The sequence below is a fragment of the Gambusia affinis genome, linkage group LG09, assembly GCF_019740435.1.
Source record: "Gambusia affinis linkage group LG09, SWU_Gaff_1.0, whole genome shotgun sequence".
NCBI lineage: Eukaryota > Metazoa > Chordata > Actinopteri > Cyprinodontiformes > Poeciliidae > Gambusia > Gambusia affinis.
In genome coordinates this window covers 9,064,944-9,084,395 of record NC_057876.1, presented here as the reverse complement: position 1 = coordinate 9,084,395, position 19,452 = coordinate 9,064,944, and the positions used below count along the sequence as shown (strand labels likewise).

General features: G+C 39.0%; 1 protein-coding gene across 4 annotated transcripts in view; it reads right to left on the bottom strand.

Annotated features, from left to right (window-relative positions):
* The window catches only part of unc5a (unc-5 netrin receptor A), a 164,417-nt gene that overhangs the window by 77,568 nt on the left and 67,397 nt on the right, over positions 1-19,452 (bottom strand). For all 4 annotated transcript variants that reach the window (XM_044127925.1, XM_044127926.1, XM_044127927.1 and 1 more), the window contains exon 2: positions 6,310-6,525. In XM_044127925.1, coding sequence (XP_043983860.1) covers positions 6,310-6,525 — 216 coding nt within the window. The remainder of the gene's footprint in view (positions 1-6,309; positions 6,526-19,452) is intronic.

The following is a 19,452-nucleotide window of genomic DNA, read 5'->3' as shown; positions in this document are numbered from 1 at the left end:
ATGCGTCTCCGACATTTTCTGTTTTCACCAAAGACGCCTTGTTGACATCCGTTTCAATCAACAAAGAAAAAAATATAATCTCCTGTCTTTATAAAGGCGGTTGCGAAGGTTTATTGAAATAAGAATGTGAAATGCATGCATTTTCCACCTGAGAGGGTTTGCAGCTGGGGTGACAATCCGAAGTGTGGATCAAAATCGTTTCCATCAATGCTGGCAGATGAAATGCAAACACAATCAAATCAGTCTGGCCAATACATCGAGCCCACGCTCAAATGCCAATCTCGCTTCCCCTCATCATGTGTCTGATGAGAAATCATAGAGTGGGAGAATCTCCTAATCTATGCAAACACACTGTCAGTATTGATTTGTTCGGTGGGGATATTTCTTTATTAAGACTCGCCAAACATCTTCTCTGGGAAAAACACGGAGTTAGCTAGCTCCCTGAGAAGCAGGCAGAGCCATACCAATTGAGATAAGTTACTGCAGACAGGTAATGAGAACCGATGGACTCGAAGACAGATCAATATGAGACACTGGAACCGGGAGGGGAAGGACAAACTGTGACATATTTTTCCTTTTGTCTTCTCTAAGGAGTTTGTAAAAAAAAAAAAAAAAAAAAAAACTAAAACATTTCTTGTCTATATGTGTGTCCACAGCGATCGGGCAATCCAAAGGGATGTAAACTGTAACTGAATTGTAGACACAGCCAGCTAGAGCTACTCTTTTGTCTTTGCTGCTCTGAATCAGGTTCAATAAAGGAGACTGACTGATGATAGCGAGGCCATGTCTGAAAGTAGAGTCTTATCCACATGTCATGTTTTCTACTGGCTGAACTTTGAGGACTGAGCAGCACCGATGAAACACGCTTGCACTTCAGTCCTGGGTCTGTTATTAATTTAAAACTTCACAGTCGCTTTGACATTTGACAGAGTCTGCTGCTACTGAGCATGGATGGAGTTTGCTAAATCCTGCCTGTGCCTGTGCTCATACTTGCAACAGAAACACATCTGATATTCCTTCAGCTTTGCTCTGCAACATGACTGTGGATAAATCTACGGCTCAATTTATTTCAGTCTAATAATCCTTAACAATCATTTGCAAAAAGATCACTAATATTTTCAGACTCAACAACCGTTCAAAGCTCTGGCTGCAATTCTCAAATATTAATTCTGGTCTCATCCTATTTACAAAACAACTAACACCAATGGCACACAACATAAATTATGAAAGCCTGAGTTATTTTCGTCGTAGTTTTCCTTCTTGTGCTCTCAGAATATTACTTTTTCCATTAATAGACCATAAACAAAGAGGACAAGAAAATCAGTAAGGTTTAGTAAAAGTTCTGGTGCTAGGCTTGTAATAGCAAAACAGACCAATAACAATGTAAATGTCCATTTTATGCCTTCAAACTATGAAGGAACATGTTCACAAACGTCTTGCACAATATTATCTGTGCTGGTTTTTAATCAAAGATGTACTGCCAGAGTTTCCTATTAATAATCTCAATATAAATACTTCAAACCTGCATGGGTTACAGCTTATTTACATGGCAGCCACATTAAATATAAAGCTCAGTGCTGCTTGGATATCTTACATTTTCCAAGTTCTCTTTAAGACTTTAGAGGGTTTTTTCATTGTCATAAAATCCGATTACCTATTACAAATAGATAATTTGTAATATATATATATATACATTAGTTCTGTTCATAATTTGCTGTCACATTCATTAATTTTGATGTGTATGGAAATATAAATGTAAACAGAATTCACAGTCCTAATTTGCATTGTTAGGATGGATCCATCCCACCAGCATGTAGAGTATTTTGTTAAAATCAATCAATCTGAACTGCAACCGATCCTTTCCAATTCAAAAACTAAAATGCCTACATTACTAAACTCTGAATTGGCTAACTGCATGGCGAATAAAGGGAGTATTTTAAATACCTGCTTAATATTAGCAAACATTTATAATTTAACAAGCCTGAATGAGTAGCCAAATCAAAACTGGAATACTCTACTCTGATGAATTTTAAAAACGTCTTCACTCTGTTTTCAAAACAAGCAATAAAATAAAAATTTTTCTCTACAAAATAGAGTTTAAATCACGCATCATTTCATCTTGTGAACTGGATGTATCGTTACAGCCCCAGTCTCCATCCTTTAAAATCCCTCTTTCTTAGGGGATGGCGTTGCCCTCGGTCAGATTCTGGAGTGATGGAAGCACTGGTTGCTTGGTAACAGGTACAAGTTTAGAGTCCTGCATGATCGTGATGACCAGGGCGAGAGGACAGCCTGACAAGCCTGTAATGCACATATACATGTTTCTTTAAGGATTGGAGATTGGACTGAGCTGTCAGCAAACTCCTTCGGGCTCGAGTGACATTAAACAGCACAAGCGCCTGAGAGATCGATGCAGGAGCAGCCACACTTTCGGAGCACCCCGTTTTCTGTAAAGCTGCGAAGGTCTATATATGAAACATTCAGCATCAAAGGCAGTGAAACCACAGAGTGAAGGCGGGAGCTGTGAGGAAGCCTTGAACTTCACAGGGTTTCTAAACATGGAGTCCCTCACTGCTGCAGGGATCCATGGCAGCCAGCATGCCAGATTTGTTTCATAGACAAATAAATGCAAACTGCAACAGCTCTCACACACAACACATGGCAAATGGAGCATCATCATTAAATGCTGGCAGGGCGATGTTGGGTTTGTAATCTGGTTTTCCCATAAACTCTGCAGTTTATAGCCTGCATCACGTCTTCTTTTATAGGAATAAAACAATTCACAATCTCCATGTCAAAGTAAAAGAGGAGTCTCCAGGATGTCACCCATCTGATAGCAGCATAAAACCTAGTCTTGCACATAACTTGCCTCCTTATTTGGTCGTAATGAAAAAGTCTGTAGATATGAAGCATAGCAAAGAGAAATTGTGGGATATTTTCAGTTAAACATGGACAGTAATAAAGCTGATATCAGAAGTACTGCTGAAAAATTACCATATATATATATATATATATATATATATATATATATATATATATATATATATATATATATATATATATATATATATATATATATATATATATATATATATATATATATATATAATTCACTGTGCATATCAATGCTCATTAGGCACGTTTGGTGCCTGCACACTGTACTCTACCAAACATTGCATCAAAGCAGTCCTTTGCGATCGCACTATTGCACACACTCACACTCCGATGATGGTTAAGATTTTATAAATTGTGCGGCTCCATTTTCTGCTATTTCCAACACTGTCGTCAGCGTGTTGATCCTCAGATTTTTGATGTCAAAGACTGAAGTGCATCTTAATTGACGCGTATGTCTTGATGTCGCCATCACGATTTCAATCTCCAATCTGCATCGGATGTCTGGTAAGATGATTTGAAAGTTACGGATTGTGAGTGACAAAGAGTGGTGAGGAGTCGGGAGGGAGTGAGGAGTATCGACTGTTCGCTGTGCCGTTTGGACAGACCACAAATCCCCAAACAAGACAGGCAGAGAGAGCAAAGATTTCTTTCAGCACTTCGATGAGTGTGAATTTTAAAAATTAATCTGAAGCTCAGCTGGCCTTTTAAGACTTCAAGGGGCCACTTTAAAGTTTCTAGAGCACTTGTATTAGTTTCATTTCGAGTTGCTTTTATTTTTATTATCTCACCTTTCTGTCTTCAGCATTACACTTCAGTTTTCTTTCGTCTGCACATTCATGTTGCAGATCTGAATTAGTGTACTTCTCCATGGGAAAGTTTCCTTGTGTTTCTGCACGCAAGATCTGATATTCTCACAGAAAACAAAACAGTCAATTACTCACCGTACATTATTGCTTGCTGAAGCTTTAAAACTATCTGTAGTTCCACAAAAACCCTAAATATTTTTTAACAACTTCATTTATATCACTAACAGTAACAAGGACTTGGAATTCCTAATAAAAACTAGGATGATTAATTTTTATTAGAATTGATTCTGACTCTGTAACATTTCACCATGATCATGCAAATTCATAAACGGCCTTATCTGTGTCACTGTCAACTCTGTGTACTCTGCTTTCATTTTTATTTACATGAGGATGACTCCAAGACAACTACTTAATCAAACCAAGACTTCTCACACAAAAGGTAAAGAAATCAAGCAACAAAAGAGTTGGTGAATGGCAGCAGGCGTCTGGGGCTTGACAACAGGGGTTATTAAAAAGATGGAAGGTGTATTCAGCTCATCTTTCACCCACAGTCAATGTGCCTACGCAAAAAGTTACAGAAACTAAACCCTACTGAAATTGTATCCCATTGCTGTCTGTCTTTGGCAGCATCAGCAAGCTTAGCTGCAGTTCAAAATGCACCTGATGTATCACTGTATGCATAATAGATAATGTTTTTTTTCTCCTTTTGTTTATTTTGCTTATAAGCTGTTGGCTACGTTTACTGGCACCCCTTGTAAAGGTGCAAAAATATCTTAAATTAGTCAAATATTGCAGCAGCACAATTTCACACAGGAAATAATTGAAAAATCCAACCTTTTGTTTTCTGAGAAATATTTAGTTCCATCAAAATCACCAGAGATAAAGTTATGGTAATTCCTTAACCATTCCTAACAACAACAAAAAAAGAAATATATGAAAAAAAAGTTTTTCATGCAGAGTTTCTAGGAACTTTTTATTCGTAATTAATGATTTTCTGTTTCCTTGGGGTCGAGTATTTTGTATCACAACGTCCAAATTTCTGTAAGGCACTGGTTAGAAGAATGGAAGAGAAACCATATTTGTCTTGCTCCCCACCACAGTGAAGGAAATGCTAAGGGAGATCAAAAAAGAAAGAAAGAAAAGAGAAACAATACTTCAAAGCTCAATGTTAGAGAACTGCATCAAAGAGTGGTCCCTACATCACCATGACAACGCTCAGATCAGGGGTCTCAAACTTCACTTCTGGAGAGGTGATATTCTGTCACTTTTAAATGTGTCCTTGGTTCAACGCAGCTGAAGAAAAAAGCTGAATTACCATCACAGCATGTGGTCAGGTTCTACACAGACCTGATAATGACACAATTATTTGGATCAGGTGTGTTGACACAGGTACATTTCTAAAAGCAGCAGCACACTGGCCCCAAAAGTTGGAGTTCGAGACGCCTTTGATTCTACTTAAATGCCATTTGTTTGGGGGATGGGGGGGGCATATGAGGACAAAAAACTAAACCAACATTCTGCTCCACTATTAACAAGATAAACGTTTGAACTCGACCCACCAACATGCCTCTAATCCACATCAGAATGGAGTCACAAATCTGGACTATTACGAGATCCAAGGTGTAAAGTAAGGGTTGTGGGACAGTATGTTGTGGTACAAATCCAAAAAGCAGATATTGTGCAAAACTTGCTTACTATGTTTGCTCAAAGGTTATGAAATCTAATAGAAGAAAACTAAGCAGTGTCTTTTTGCCAAAGGGCAATACGAGGCATTCACACCGCTAAATGTGCCACCGGTGCTTCTAATATTAGCCACCGGTGCTAATAATTGTCTGTGGAGACAATTATTTTGTCTCCACAGAATAAATCTACTCATATTAATCAGAGTGAGATTACACTGATGCAATACATTGGGTTAATTTAAAGTCGTTTTTTAACCCATCTTTGCGTAGGGGTACCATATAAAATTTTAATGATTTTGTTTTCACATTCTTTCCACCTTTCATTCAGGCTCAACATTAATTGTTTTAAATAAGCTTGGAGAAGATATAAACTTCAGCTGTATCAAGAGGAAATCCCACAGTTACAGTTATTACCTGAAAAAAGGCACAAAAAAAATAAAAATTGATTGCAAACTTATACTGACAATGTTGCCACATTTCATATTTGTGTGTGTAGGCTCCCAATCCCTCGTCAGGCGGCAAATGGGTGGTTTGAATTTGCAGGTCACTTCTGAATCACTCCACTGCAGTGTCAGACATGCTTGTGACACCAATGGCAGAGACGGGGGGACTGCAGCACAACAAAGGGGAAAAACTAACAGGTCTCCAAGGTGATTGTGGAGATTTCTGAGAATGAAACCAATGTGCTCATTATGAGAGTGGCAGGCTAAATAGGATGGAGGATGAGCCAGGAGTCTGTTGGAGCGCAGTAATCGCCGGCAATTTGCCGACCTTAGTTTCAGCACGCAAACACTTTATATAATGTATCTGATAGATGTTGGTCCGTAGCTGACGACTGGAACAATTGGTCAAACAAAGTGTGCTGATATTGGTTCAAACTAAGCAGAAACACACAGCACAAGTAGCAACGGGCAGGTTCTGTGTACCTGTAGCAGGGTCAACGGTTCGCTCAATCAAGTGGTCGTCCTGGTGAACCCATTCGCCGTTGCACTTGAAGTAGATCTGGGTGGCTGGGGTGGAGCGGCAGGACAGGGTCACAGGCTTGTTCTTCACGATGTATTCATCCTCAGGCTCCACCAGGAAGTGAGGCAGGAGGTCCGAGAATGCAGCGGGAAGTGCTGCTGTGGCCGGATGCTCTGAACCTTGGAGAATAAAAGAAGAAAGACAGAAAATGAAATATATTTCCACGCTTTTGAAGTTGTGTCTGTAAGGCAGGCACCGAGCCTATTCCCTGCCTCCTTGTTGCAACTGCCGAGCGAAGATCAAATGCAGAGATTCAGCGTCCTTGGTCAATTTCAGCTCGTATGCATGCATGCGGGACGAGACAGTAGATGATACACAGACAAAGAGAAGGAGGAAGACAGATTTGTATGGTGTGGAGTTAGCAGTGACAGTGATCAGCCTTGTGTGCGCCTGGCTGGGTCACAGGGGCAGCACAGTCCATGTCTTCACTTCGGCTCTTAATCACAGCCCTTTTAACATCAGCGCTGATGGACCAGCAGCCATAAATCCTGCCTCAGCGACAAGACTACTCCGCACTGTTATAGTACTTTTCTGCCAGGACTCTAAGCCCAGCCTACATTAAGCTCCACACAACAGATAGGACAGAGTCTAAAGATAAGTCACAGTTAAAACAGCCCACTGACTTAAAATCACTTATCTCCACGTGATTCTAATTACTTAATGCTCCTGTATGATAACCTCGGCACATGGAGGAACAAAGGGGAGGATACAGCGATGTGGAACGGTACTCAAACCACCGGAAGTTTTTATGATTTGTCGTGTTACAGCCACAAACATAAATGTATGTTATTGTGATTTTATGTGATAAACCAACATAAATTGGCAATTACTTGGGAAGTAAAAGGAATGCTTTTTTAATACTTTCTATTCCTTTAGCACCTCACTTACTTCATCTATTCTTCACTTAATCTTTACACATCATTTATTGCTTATTTGCTTTGATTTACTCGTAAGTGTGGATTACTTGGGCTTTTGACATCTGGTGTGGATTTTATGTCACCTACCCCATTAGAGATTTGTATTTAAACAGAAAACATGACAATGTGTTCAATGCTTATTTTTTCCACATGTATTTACTAATACTTATTTTTTACTCCATACATCTAAAAAAGTTTGCAAAGCTCTGTAAGTCGTCTTTGTACCTACGGAGCTGTCGTTGCTTGGAAAATTCACTACGGTCTACGACAGACTTCTGTGCTTCCTAAAAATTGTTTAAAACAAACACATGATGACACAAAACTGCCTACAGCGCACAGATCCTTCCTCTATGAACACGCTTTCTCTTTCTCTAAACATATTAGCCCTGCTTGAGAGATAGCAAGCAGACATAGAACAGAGCAGAAAGAAGGGAAATAACCTCTTTACACTGCCGACACACAGGGGAGATCAGTAAATCCCAAAATAAAACCCCTTTAAAAGGAGCGTAATATTAATTTACTGCCCTGAATCCAATATGGCTGACAGGCCAGACATTAACAACCTTCTCCATCACTCCCCGTGCAGCAGGAGAGGAAAAGGAGTCCACATCTCTCTTAATGAAACGGCAGCACTCATCCTGACCTTTCTCTCCGCTTTTCCTCCCATTGTCCCTCCCCCACCGAGCCTTTTGTTCCTCCTAAGAGCACGTTGAAGCTTTCGTTGGGGATTACATGAAGTTGTATTATAAATACCAAACTAGATAAATATGTTATCTGACAGTTGCTTCCCCTCTACACATCACATAAACGTCTTTCTTTCCTTGCATGTTTTTTTTTCTTCCTTTGCTTCACCCTTGTGCTGAGTTGCTAATTCATCAGGATGAGATTCAGAGAGGCGCGTCGGCGCTGCTGTCGCTGAACCCCATTAATGTTTCGTGTACGTGTTTAACTCTTAATGAAAACTAAATGTTCTGTGTCCAATGAACGACATACATCATCACTTGCTGACACGTTGCCATTTTCCCTGTTTTTCCCAAGCACGTTTCCCGTATTGCAAGCGTTTGCAGAGAAAAACATGGCAGCTCTTCTGTGCATGACAACACAAGCGCCTGACATTATTTACTCTGTATGCAAGCGTGTCTCCCGTCTCATGGTGTCGCAGAAAAGGCCACAGTTTATCATGAATAGTGACTATAATTGCTCTAAAGCCAAGCCAAAACTTTGCTAATAAACAGCAGGGGAGCAGCAGGTCAGCTTGTTTGAAAATGTGTTGGTCCTAATGATGGCGGCTTCTTCTAATGCGTGACTTTCAGCTTTGTGACCACGACTATTAGTTGGCTGAGCTGACCTTCCCTCAGATCCCCTCCAAAAAAAACTGCCTGTGAGCTAAAAAGCTGGGCTGAAAGATGAAGACTGTGGGTGAGACCTGCCACACACCTGCCAGGTTAATCATTTCTTAAAAGACAGATGATATTCAAGCAAAGAACGAGAGAGAAAGAGAGAGAGAGAGACAAAAATCCCCAACAAGAAGCCCAACAAGTTGCCAGTAAGGCTTGATGTTGTTAACATGCCACCGCTTCTCATTTGCAGGGGTCACAGTTGGCATGAACTCCTAACTTTTGATGATGTTTCCAATTTGTATTTGTGTGTGGGTGCATGGCAGTGCACTTCAAAGGAGGTGGGGGGGTAAGCCTTTCATTTTATTGCATGTTCTTTAGGTTAATGAGGTTAAATACGTAATTTCTTTGGAGAAGTAAATTATCATTTTATGGGAGGGCATTCCAGTCACGCACTACTTTATGTCAAACGCATAATGAAGGGCTGATGGTGACTAAATTGGCTTAGATTATTGTCACGGCACAACATTCTTCAAAGTCATTCTACGCACAAACACACACAGGGAGTATAAGCCACTTAGCAGACTTCTTGCAGGTCAATGCACACACTAAATAAACATACTATAGCTCCATACGTCTGTACATTCCTCTCTGAGTGGGATTGGCTTAGGCCGACATTATGTGTCAAAAACATACAAGGTCATTGACAGGTCTTTGCATACGTGCATAAACAACAAACACTAGAGGCTAAATGTTTCCCTGCCTAATCAGGCAGCCAATGAAAATGATTTATTTGGTGCAAAATGCCGGATGTGAGGCAGGAAGGCTGCAAACCGTGATATTTGAGAGAAATGCGTAAGGTTTTGAACTCATATTTGGCTGCAGCTGCTTCTTCAGAGACAATTCAGCTGGCAAAATACACAAACACACACGCACATATCGCTAAACACACAGAACACGGATGCACCAGCTGTCAGTGTGCTGAGCCATGATGTCCAGGGCAGATTTCCTGCTGCAAACAGACTCCACGTCTCATCTGTCCAGCTGACCATGTCAACTCCCAAGTCAGGGGCACATCTACAGGAGGAGCATGAGGAGGACGTGATGAAGTGTTTGTGATGCAGGGAAAGAGACAGCTGGATATGCTTCTAAAACCCAAAATAGAATAATGTAACCGCAGTAGAGCTGAGTGACACAGAGACAAAATGCTATTACAAAATTATTCACAATACAACGAATTTTAGCTATGAATCTCCCACAAGTTCCTAAGTTTTCTGGCATTTAGCAAAAAGAATATTGTTTTGGTAATTTTGACTAACCTAAAGTTTGGTCTGATTTAACTTCAGACAGTGAGAAAAAATGTAGTCTTTTTTTATGTGGTGTATGTAAATTGTTGTAAATTGTTTAACCCAATTAAAAGTCTGGAATATTTCAAAGCAAATTGAAAATCTCTGATCTGATTCACAGAGTCAGATCAATTCAAACTGATATGTTTGAGCTTTTTGGCATTAAAGAAAAGGTAAAAAAAAAAAAAATCTCAGGATGTGCAAAAGTCTCTGGATGTGAAAGATGTCTCTGTCCAAAGTTAGTAGACCTCACCTGAAATGACCTGAAAGCTGTGATTTTGAGGACATTAATCACAATACATTTGTGGTAGCAACAATCCCATCAGTCATAATGTCAAAACATAACACATTATCAATTTAATGAACATGTCAAGGGGACAATGCCTCATACAGCAACACTAATAAGCCAATTACTTTTTCCATTTAAGAACAACTAAGTGTTATCCCAGTTCCCCATTCCAAACGATTAAACATTACCATGCCTAAACCATAAAGTATTTTAAAAAATAATTTATTTTAAGAAGTGTTTTTGCACTTCTCCAATTATCTCTTTTTCATATTTTTTGAGCTGTGTTATCTCCAACTGATTTATTTATTTTTTTTCTGTACACACCAATCTCAAGTCTCACTTTAAAACCACATTCCACATACATACGCTCTTTCATCCTCCACTGCTGCTTGCTGTCAACATGTCTTATCACCATCTGTAAAACATGCATGTATTATTATTTTTTTAATTTCACCCCTATCTGCTTGTGAAACAAAATCGCAAAATGCACTGCTGTTGCAGCACGGGCCTATCAGCAGGGTAGAAAATCTTCGCCGGCGAGGAAATATAACTCTCTTTTCTGTTTCTCCCTCATGGCATCAACACATCATGTGCCCTTTGGAGCCAATTACAATTTTTTTTTTTAAACAACATCATGTCCCTGAAGGAAGGCATCATTGAGCAATCACTGGGCGTAATTTACATCACAATGATGAACGGCAGCTGTAACAAGTGCTTTATGACACCATCAGTCCTTACGATGTTCCCCGAAATTAATTCAATTAAAGTTACCAGCCAGAGTATTAAACAATTTCAAGTTTAGCGGCCATTAGCGGGCAAAGATTTCTCATCCGCTGATGTTGATGTTTTTCCTCTAAATCCTCGCTTTGTTCGAGTGGTTTTCTGCTTGAATTTAAAGCATTCACTCTTTATTTAGTAATCAGTCCAAGTCTGATGTTGGTGCATAATGGTTCCAGGAACAGCAGCAATTTTCAAACATTCTTGGAAACAACATCCATAAACCAATGACAACATTTATACAGGGAGTTATCAAACGCACAAAATGAAGTTGAATTGGATGTGCAAGAGGGAGAAAAAAGCTCCATCCACCTTCATATATAAACTGAAGAGTGGCTAACTGATTTATGTTTGTCCCCAAGATGACAAATATTTACCCCTCCGCATGTCTGCAGTTCAGAGTACATTTTTCATTGAGACAACCATGCTTCAGCAAGCACTCCTTCACAGGCCACAGACACTAGTTCTGTCAAACACACACACACACACCCACACACACACACGCCTCCGTAGAATCCAAAAACACAAGCACACACGTTTCCAAAACATGTTAAAAATAACACAAAATGCAAAAATGCAAATGAGGAAAAATGCTCAGAAACAGATTTGTTATATTTTCAGTTAAAGGAAGCCAGAGAGTCACGCGACCAAAGAGAATCTGCGAACATCATGGGTCATTAATACCGAACTAGAAAACAATCAGTTACTGTCACCAGCTGCATTCACAGCTACACGCAGAACGCATTGCATTTCATAAACATGTGGGAGAACTGGCGGCAATGGCGATGTGATCCTCATCAGGTCATATTTGCATCTGATGGACATAGACACTTAAAAAAAAGAAAAATCTATTGATTCAAGGACAGAAGGAGAAGCAAGCCCTTGGAGAATATTGGTTAATATGTAAATCGGTTCTCACGTGCTAAATGACATTATTGCTACCCGCTCCTATTTAATTGAGTACAAAACTGGCTGCTGTCCTACTGCAGGAGAGTGCATCTGTTTGCATTTATTCCTTCTTGGTATGAGTAACGCAATTCCAAAAGCGTTCCTGAGATCACTTGGGTGCACTTATGAACCTTTGCGGAAATGTTCAGATGCCACTTCACCAAACGGTTAGCGCCTTAAAAGAAAATTATTAGCAGTTTTTCATGTGATGTTACTAATCATTGTGTCAAAAAAGACAGAAAAGTTGGGAGTCAGCTTGTGCAAATAAGGCAAACATCAACACAATTAATGAGCCTTGCACCTTCGAACAGGAGCTTACACGTTTGCTTTTTCCGGTTTGTTGATTCCTGTTTATTAATCTTTCTTGTCATCTGTTTGAAGATGGTGGGAAGACGGTTGGGGGTGGGGGCGCTCCATGCATCGCCGTTTACCACCGGCGCCGGGACGACACTCTGCGACACCTTTGCTTTCAGCTCGCTTTCAAGTCAGCGGCGTGTTGAAAGACGCGTTTGCCTTGAACCCTACGAGACCATTTTAAGTCCCTGTCAGTGTAAAAGAGCTGACATTTTGGGAGCGCAAGTGAGATGCTTGTTTGTGTGGGAAATGTGTTCGTGTGAACACGCAGCTCGGAGGGATGCTTCCAGATGAACAGCTGAGAACCCAAATTTGTGCCCAACTCCAAGAGTGCGAGACAAATTTATCATTGTGTTTTCTTAATAGCTGCGTGGTCAAACGTGTGATTCTGAAGCAACGGTCCTATTCTTGGAGGAGCCATTAGCAGTGTTGACTACGAGCCTAAATTGGAAGAAATATTCATATTCATCACTCAAGTGCTACAGCTGACGCTTTGTCCCCCTCTCAGCCCCAGATGTTTCTGCAGACAGTCAAGCTTTGGGGCTAAACCAGCGTTTTCAACAATTAGTTCTGTGCACAGGGGGCTTAATCGCCGGCTGTGACTTTCAAATAAACTCATTAGGCTTCTCTATAAATTCAGTCATTAACCATACTACATACTGTATATTCAACAAAGTTTAGGGAAGAATGTTTAAAGCAGAGACCATAGAGCAATGTCTTCTACCCACAAAGAATAAATGTGAGCATCTAAGGGCAAAAATGTCAGCGGTGATTCATCAGTGCCTTTCAGAAAGAAAAATATCTAAAATTTTAATCACTATTATGCAGTTTGTTGAGGAAAATATTCAGAAAGTTTGCATCTCAGAGTTGACCACACAATTCCTGTCAGAGCACTTACACCTTACAACAGACTGTTTGTGTGGAATTGGATGAACAGATTAAAAAATATGTAATGTGTGTCGTTACCAGGCAGATATGTTTATGCTGCAGTCTTTGGAGTATTCAGCAAACAGGACAAGAGATTTCTGCAGAGTCAGCAACTCAAGCCGAACAACTGGGCTTCCTTGGATGCAATATTCTTCACCAACTAGCATTGACTGCATTAATTCACATAATTATGACAGAACTGGCCTTCACAGAACAGCTGGATTTACGAGTAGATTAAATTAGACACACATGGGCTGCCTTTTCTAATTAGGTTACTTCTGAAGGGAATTAGCTGCACTAGATTTTATTTAGGGACGTCAGAGTAAAGGTGGCTAGATGCAAAGATTTCTAAAACTCTCTCTGACTATGCATCCATCTATTTCTGGTGCACTGAAAATATGAAAAAGTTCAAAGCATATTTATACTTTAGCAAACAGAATATATTCAATATCCTCAACAAAACAAAAATGTTCAAATTGATGACACTTTTTGAATGAAAAATGGCTGCAGAATGTTCTAGAAAATGGAAAAAAAAGGGGGAAAAAAACAACTTTGCAAATATTTCCAGACACAAGAAGCACATTATGTGGTCTACATTATGATATGAAAACACAACATAAAAGACTGTGCTGTTGCTAGCATTTCAGTATAAATGTGTAGAAAGTTTCAGAAGATCACCTCGTCGACTTTAGTGGTGAATGTTTTCTTTTTTGTTTGTTTTTTTCCAAGTGAGTAACAGAGATTTAAACACATCTGACTTAATAACTGCAAGCAAGCCTCAAAGGAGCTGTAGACATACAGAGCTGAGCAGGACAGGCTCAGGCTCAGACGCTGCTATCCGAGGCATGCGCACACTTCTGGATTTGTCGTCCCTTTACGCCTAGCCTGAAACAAGGTTAGCCATACACAAGGTGATTATAGGAATCACAGCAGGCAGAGGAGGAAACAGTAGCAGTCAGTAACGTGGACAGAAGTAAAGAAAAATCCTTCCATTTTTAAAGAAGAGGTTTAAAACTCATAAGAGGAAGAGAAAGAGGTAAAGATCCTTTTAAATTACCAAATTAATCCTTTGATTAACAGATGCACATAGAAGTACAATAAATTTGCACAAAAACTGTAGAAGACTTGACTGCTGGAAAAGTGTGATGAGGAGGAAAAATGTATCCAGTGAAAGAACAGAATTAAGGTAAAATGTATGAAGATATGAAATAATCTGGTCTTTATGAGAGTTTATAATCCAATAATGATTTTATAGAAATGAATGAGAAACAGTCGATATAACAGATTTTTAAAATGTCTTGCTCCTGATGCTGTTTGTTCACTAGTATTCACTAACAAACCTCAAAGGTTTTCACAGAACATATGAACTTTTAACTTACGTGACTCCTGAAACTAGTTTTTATCAAAAGAATCAGGGAAAGAATGATTTTCAAAAATTTTGAAAACCATTTATTATCAGAAACGTCACTATTGCACGTTACTTTGTGTCTCTCTACAAAAGATAAAAATAAATCACTAACAATTGTAAACTCTTCCTTTCACTATAACTGCACACCCACTGTAAAGTGAAATTATGGGTTAAAAACACATTTTCATATAGCATCTCTAATTTTACAAAAAGCCTTACTTTTAAGGTTTGCCAACCTGCATCAACTCGACATGCCACATGTTCCCCGGAGTGCTGGGAAACGACACAACAAATGCAAAGGAACTAACTGGCTGTGTCTGCAGAAACCCCTTAAAAAAAATCCCTCCTTCTCAAAGGGTTTCTGACACGAACCGTTGTTACTGAGCCCAGTGACACTCATCAGCCACCTCTAACTGCCTGTTCCTTCTCCTCTTCCTCCTCGTGTCAGTGTGTACCGTCCTCCTCGCAAGGATCTGGGTAGAAACAAATGGAGGATGACTTGAACTATCTAATTAGTGTGACAGAGCTCAGAGGCTTTGCAGCATGTGACAGAGAGTTAGAACACAACACAAAGGTATGATGCATAACAAGGCTGGGAGAAGGCATCACCTGTTCAACTCTAATAACCGGAAAGAAAAAGCCAGCGCCAAGTTTCTGCAGGTGATTTACCAGGCTAGGAGTTTTTAGAAGGGATTCCCAATAAGACTGAACTTACAGTCCACCATTAAAATATCAGACAAGTGTTTCAGTCGCCACCCCAAAAAAGAGAAGGAGAAATTTAAAGGATTCTTTTAATGAGACGGAGAGCAACTGAGAAATGAATTTAAACTTGCAATTCAGTGAATTTTCTACATAAAGAGCTATTTCTCTCACTGTACAAACATTATGCAGTTCGCCTATCCTTCCTGGCTCTCGGGTAAATATATACAGCTCTGGAAAAAAATTAAGAGATGATCAGTTTCTCTGAACTACTGACAGCATGCCTCCGAAATCCCAAGCAAAAATTTTGTATTTATTTGCAGAAAATGAGAAATGGTCAAAATAAGTGCGTTCAGACCTCAAATAATGCAAAGAAAACAAGTTCATATTCATTTAGAAACGACAGCACTAATGCTTTAACTCAGGAAGAGTTCAGAAATCAACATTTGGTGGAGAAACAGTGAGGTTTTCAATGGAGTTCAGTGCAGTGGTTTCTGAACTGTATGTAAGCAACAACATGTCATACTGTAGACAAAGTTTCATTTTCAACAAGTTTAAAGCATGTTTAAATTAAGCATAATGAGATCTCGGGTCATTATTTAGTAACACAGGATATTAAAATACCACAATATTTATAAGTGAAGAATGTTAAGAAAATCATGTTGTAGAAAAACTAACCCTGTCTAGTTTTTCTACAACAACACAAAGTTTTAACGACTATCAATCTGATTTTTGTAAAACACTTTCAACAGAAGCTGCTTCACATAAAGTGTCCAGACATGATAATGGACAAACACTTGGGATTTTACAGTTAGTGTTGTTAGACCGCAGCAGCGTTCGATACTGTCAATCGTACCATTTAAATGAGCTGACTTTATAATTTGGTGGGGATTGCTGGAACTGTTTTAGACTTGTGAAGAGTCTTCAATTTCAAAAAGTTTATGGTTTATTTGATAAACTGTACCACGCAGGATTCTACTTATCTAATATTTTGGGCACCTCAAGGCTCTGTAGTGGGCCCACTTTTGGTCTTACTACATATTTGTCTACTTGGACAAATCAATAATAGATTTAAAAATGTCTCATCAATTTTATGCATACCAAACCCAGATCTCATGAACTCTCTAAATTATTGGAGTCTCTAGCTAAGTGTCTGATCATTGACCCAGAAAGCAAATAGAAAAACAATAGATTTGACTTTTAAACTCAGCTGTTAGGCAAAGCCTAAGGAATCTAGGATTTGTGTTTCTCTTGAAAGTTACAAAGACTATTTTTCCTTGAGACTTCTACTGCATGTTCTCCCCTTTTTTCTGACTGTTATTCTTATTTTGTTGTGCCATTTGAAACGGAATAAGTCATATCACACATGTTTTAATATCTCTTATAGTTGTTCCCTGCATTAATTTAAAATTTCTGACTTTTAGGGTCCTTCATGGTCAAGCTTCTTATATTACTGAATTATTAAAGCCTCATCCTCCAGTTGAGCCCTCAGGTTCTCAAACCAAAATCTACTCTTAGTCCCATGAAAAAGATTAAGAAAAAACTCCAGGGGATTGCTCTCCCCTGACTTTCACTCCTCAACTGTGGTACTTTAGGGAGTTTCAAGTTTCAAGTCGTTTAGACTCTGAAATATCAGGACTGATCAAACCAAAAATTGATAATCCTACACAGAACAAAGGCTTCCTAAAATACAGTTTCATGTTTATGAGACTTTGGTTGAGGAGCAAATTCAGTGTTTTTTTGTTTTTTTTGCAATAGGACCATTTTAGCTTGAAAAGGTCATGTAAGCTCTGGGCTAAGTAAACATGGACTGATTAATTACAGATTGATAAAAGACACAGTTTGTGATCAGCTTAGATGTAATCTAGTTGATAAAAAAGTAAATAAATTGGGATTGTTAATTTTTCCCAAAATGTTGCTAACATCCAATCTGTCATTCTTGTAAGTTTCGTACTGCGTATTGTGTCTCCTCATAAGTCGTGCCAAACAAACATTTGGTCAAGTTTTAACATTTAATATAATCCTACTCAATATTAGTTTTAATAATTGTGATATCTTCTCTGTTTGGATCAATAAAAACAGCAGTGAAAACAACAGTTTCTTCTGCTGTTTATGTACAGCAGGCCAAATGAAGGTACCATTTGGGAAGTCATGTTTCTGTATTTTTTTTTAAATTTCTCATTTGTGTTAAGTAAAAGAAAATGACAATTTTTTATTGAAAGGTTGCCTTGCGAAATGAACCAAAAAAAAATTCCCTGTAAAGCTGTGCTTTTTGAGACAATTTTAGCGATAATCCCTAAAGGCAGGATGAGAAAAACGGTATGAATCACCTACGGTCTGGTCAATGGAAAGTATTTAATTTAAAACCTCTCAATCAATAAGAATCAATTTATCCACCCATACCTAATTAACTATCATGATATTTCCCTTCAATATTCAAAGCTTTTTTTACTTGTACGCCTACACATGACCACTTTTACATATTAATGAAGTCAGAAAGCTTAGTATTTTTGCTTAATCCAACTTTAATTTTTTCTTCTCTGTTTATCTTTTTATGTGGATGTATTGTCAGAGATGTAATATAGAGTACTTTTTTAGACATCAGATACAGCTACATTAAAAATATTGTAGAGTCAGCTGGAATAATCGATTAGGTATTATGAATACCTGAACTCAATACCCCCCAATAACACTGAAATATTTTATCTGAAGCATAAACAAGACAGCCAGTATGATCCTTTTATCTACCTAGTTGATGCAACAATAAGCCTTTTGCACTGAGACCACACAGATACGTTGCTAATGTTAGAGGCAAAGTCCAACGACAATCCCCGCCTCTGTAAGCCGCAAGGTTGAAAAGAATAATGAATGTTGCAAGAGAAAGACATGTAGAAGTGTAGGAAGATCCAAAGACAAATGTTTTTCCACAGCGACATGTGTGCACAAGATGCAAAGCCTTCAATTCAGAGGCTGTGGACCTGAAAGAGAAATATGAGTGAGAATTATGTAGATAAGTGTGAACCTGTCTAGAAATGAAAAGCAGAGCTGGTTATCTGATATGACTTTCCCTCCAAAGCATAACCAAAGCACATCTCAACTCCACGCGTGTTTAGGGTATCAGTCCTAGGCAGCACAAGCATGAAGAGTGGGAAACTCATTTCAACCTGAACAGCTTTTTGATTATTTTCAAGTTTTTTCCCCCCCCTCTCTCTTTCTTCCTCTACCTCTTTCCAGTCCTCTTAACATAAAACCCACAAGCAAAGACACACCAGTGGCTCTGGCTCAGCAAAGCATGAATACAAATCGGTTTTGGAGGAAGCGTTGCTTTCAATGCACAAATCACATCGTCTCCTACATCTTAGTTTAAGCTACCTTACAAGATGAATAAATTTTCTCAGCCAATTAAACGAGGTTTGCTTTGATTTGAAATACTAACTTTGGTGACTAAAATGAAGCCGTGAGTGTGTGAGTGCTGCGTGTGAATGTGCCACATGTCACATTCACACCAGCAAGTGGGAAAAACACAGATCCAGATGAACTGCGGTCAAAATAAGACAGCTTAAACCTTCTCACTTTAACCAGTGTCGTCCTAAATAAGAGTGACTCGTGTTATTTGGCCTTTATCTGTGCTTTGACAATCACACTTATAATATGCACATGACTCCACTGACAGCCATGTGTATTAAGAACGATGTACGGCAACTTTGGGGACATGCGGCATGGCTCTGCCCACCGACATCTGCATAATAATAATAATGATGGAGGCTGATGTGCAGTCACTGAAGATGTCAACAAGGAGAAAATCACAGAAATAACACAAACGGGGAAGAAATGGTAAATTACAAACAATGACTGAGCATTAGATCCTGTTCCTAAAATTGTTTACTTGTTTTTCCATCAGACTTTTACTTCCTCTGCATTAGCAGCACTGGAGCCTGTACGAAGCAGAGATAAAGAGAAGGTAACACCGCTGAGCATGGCGCTTGGTCTGCTTTAACCCTGCAGATCAGACGTGATGTAATGAGATTTAAGCTACTTCAGGCC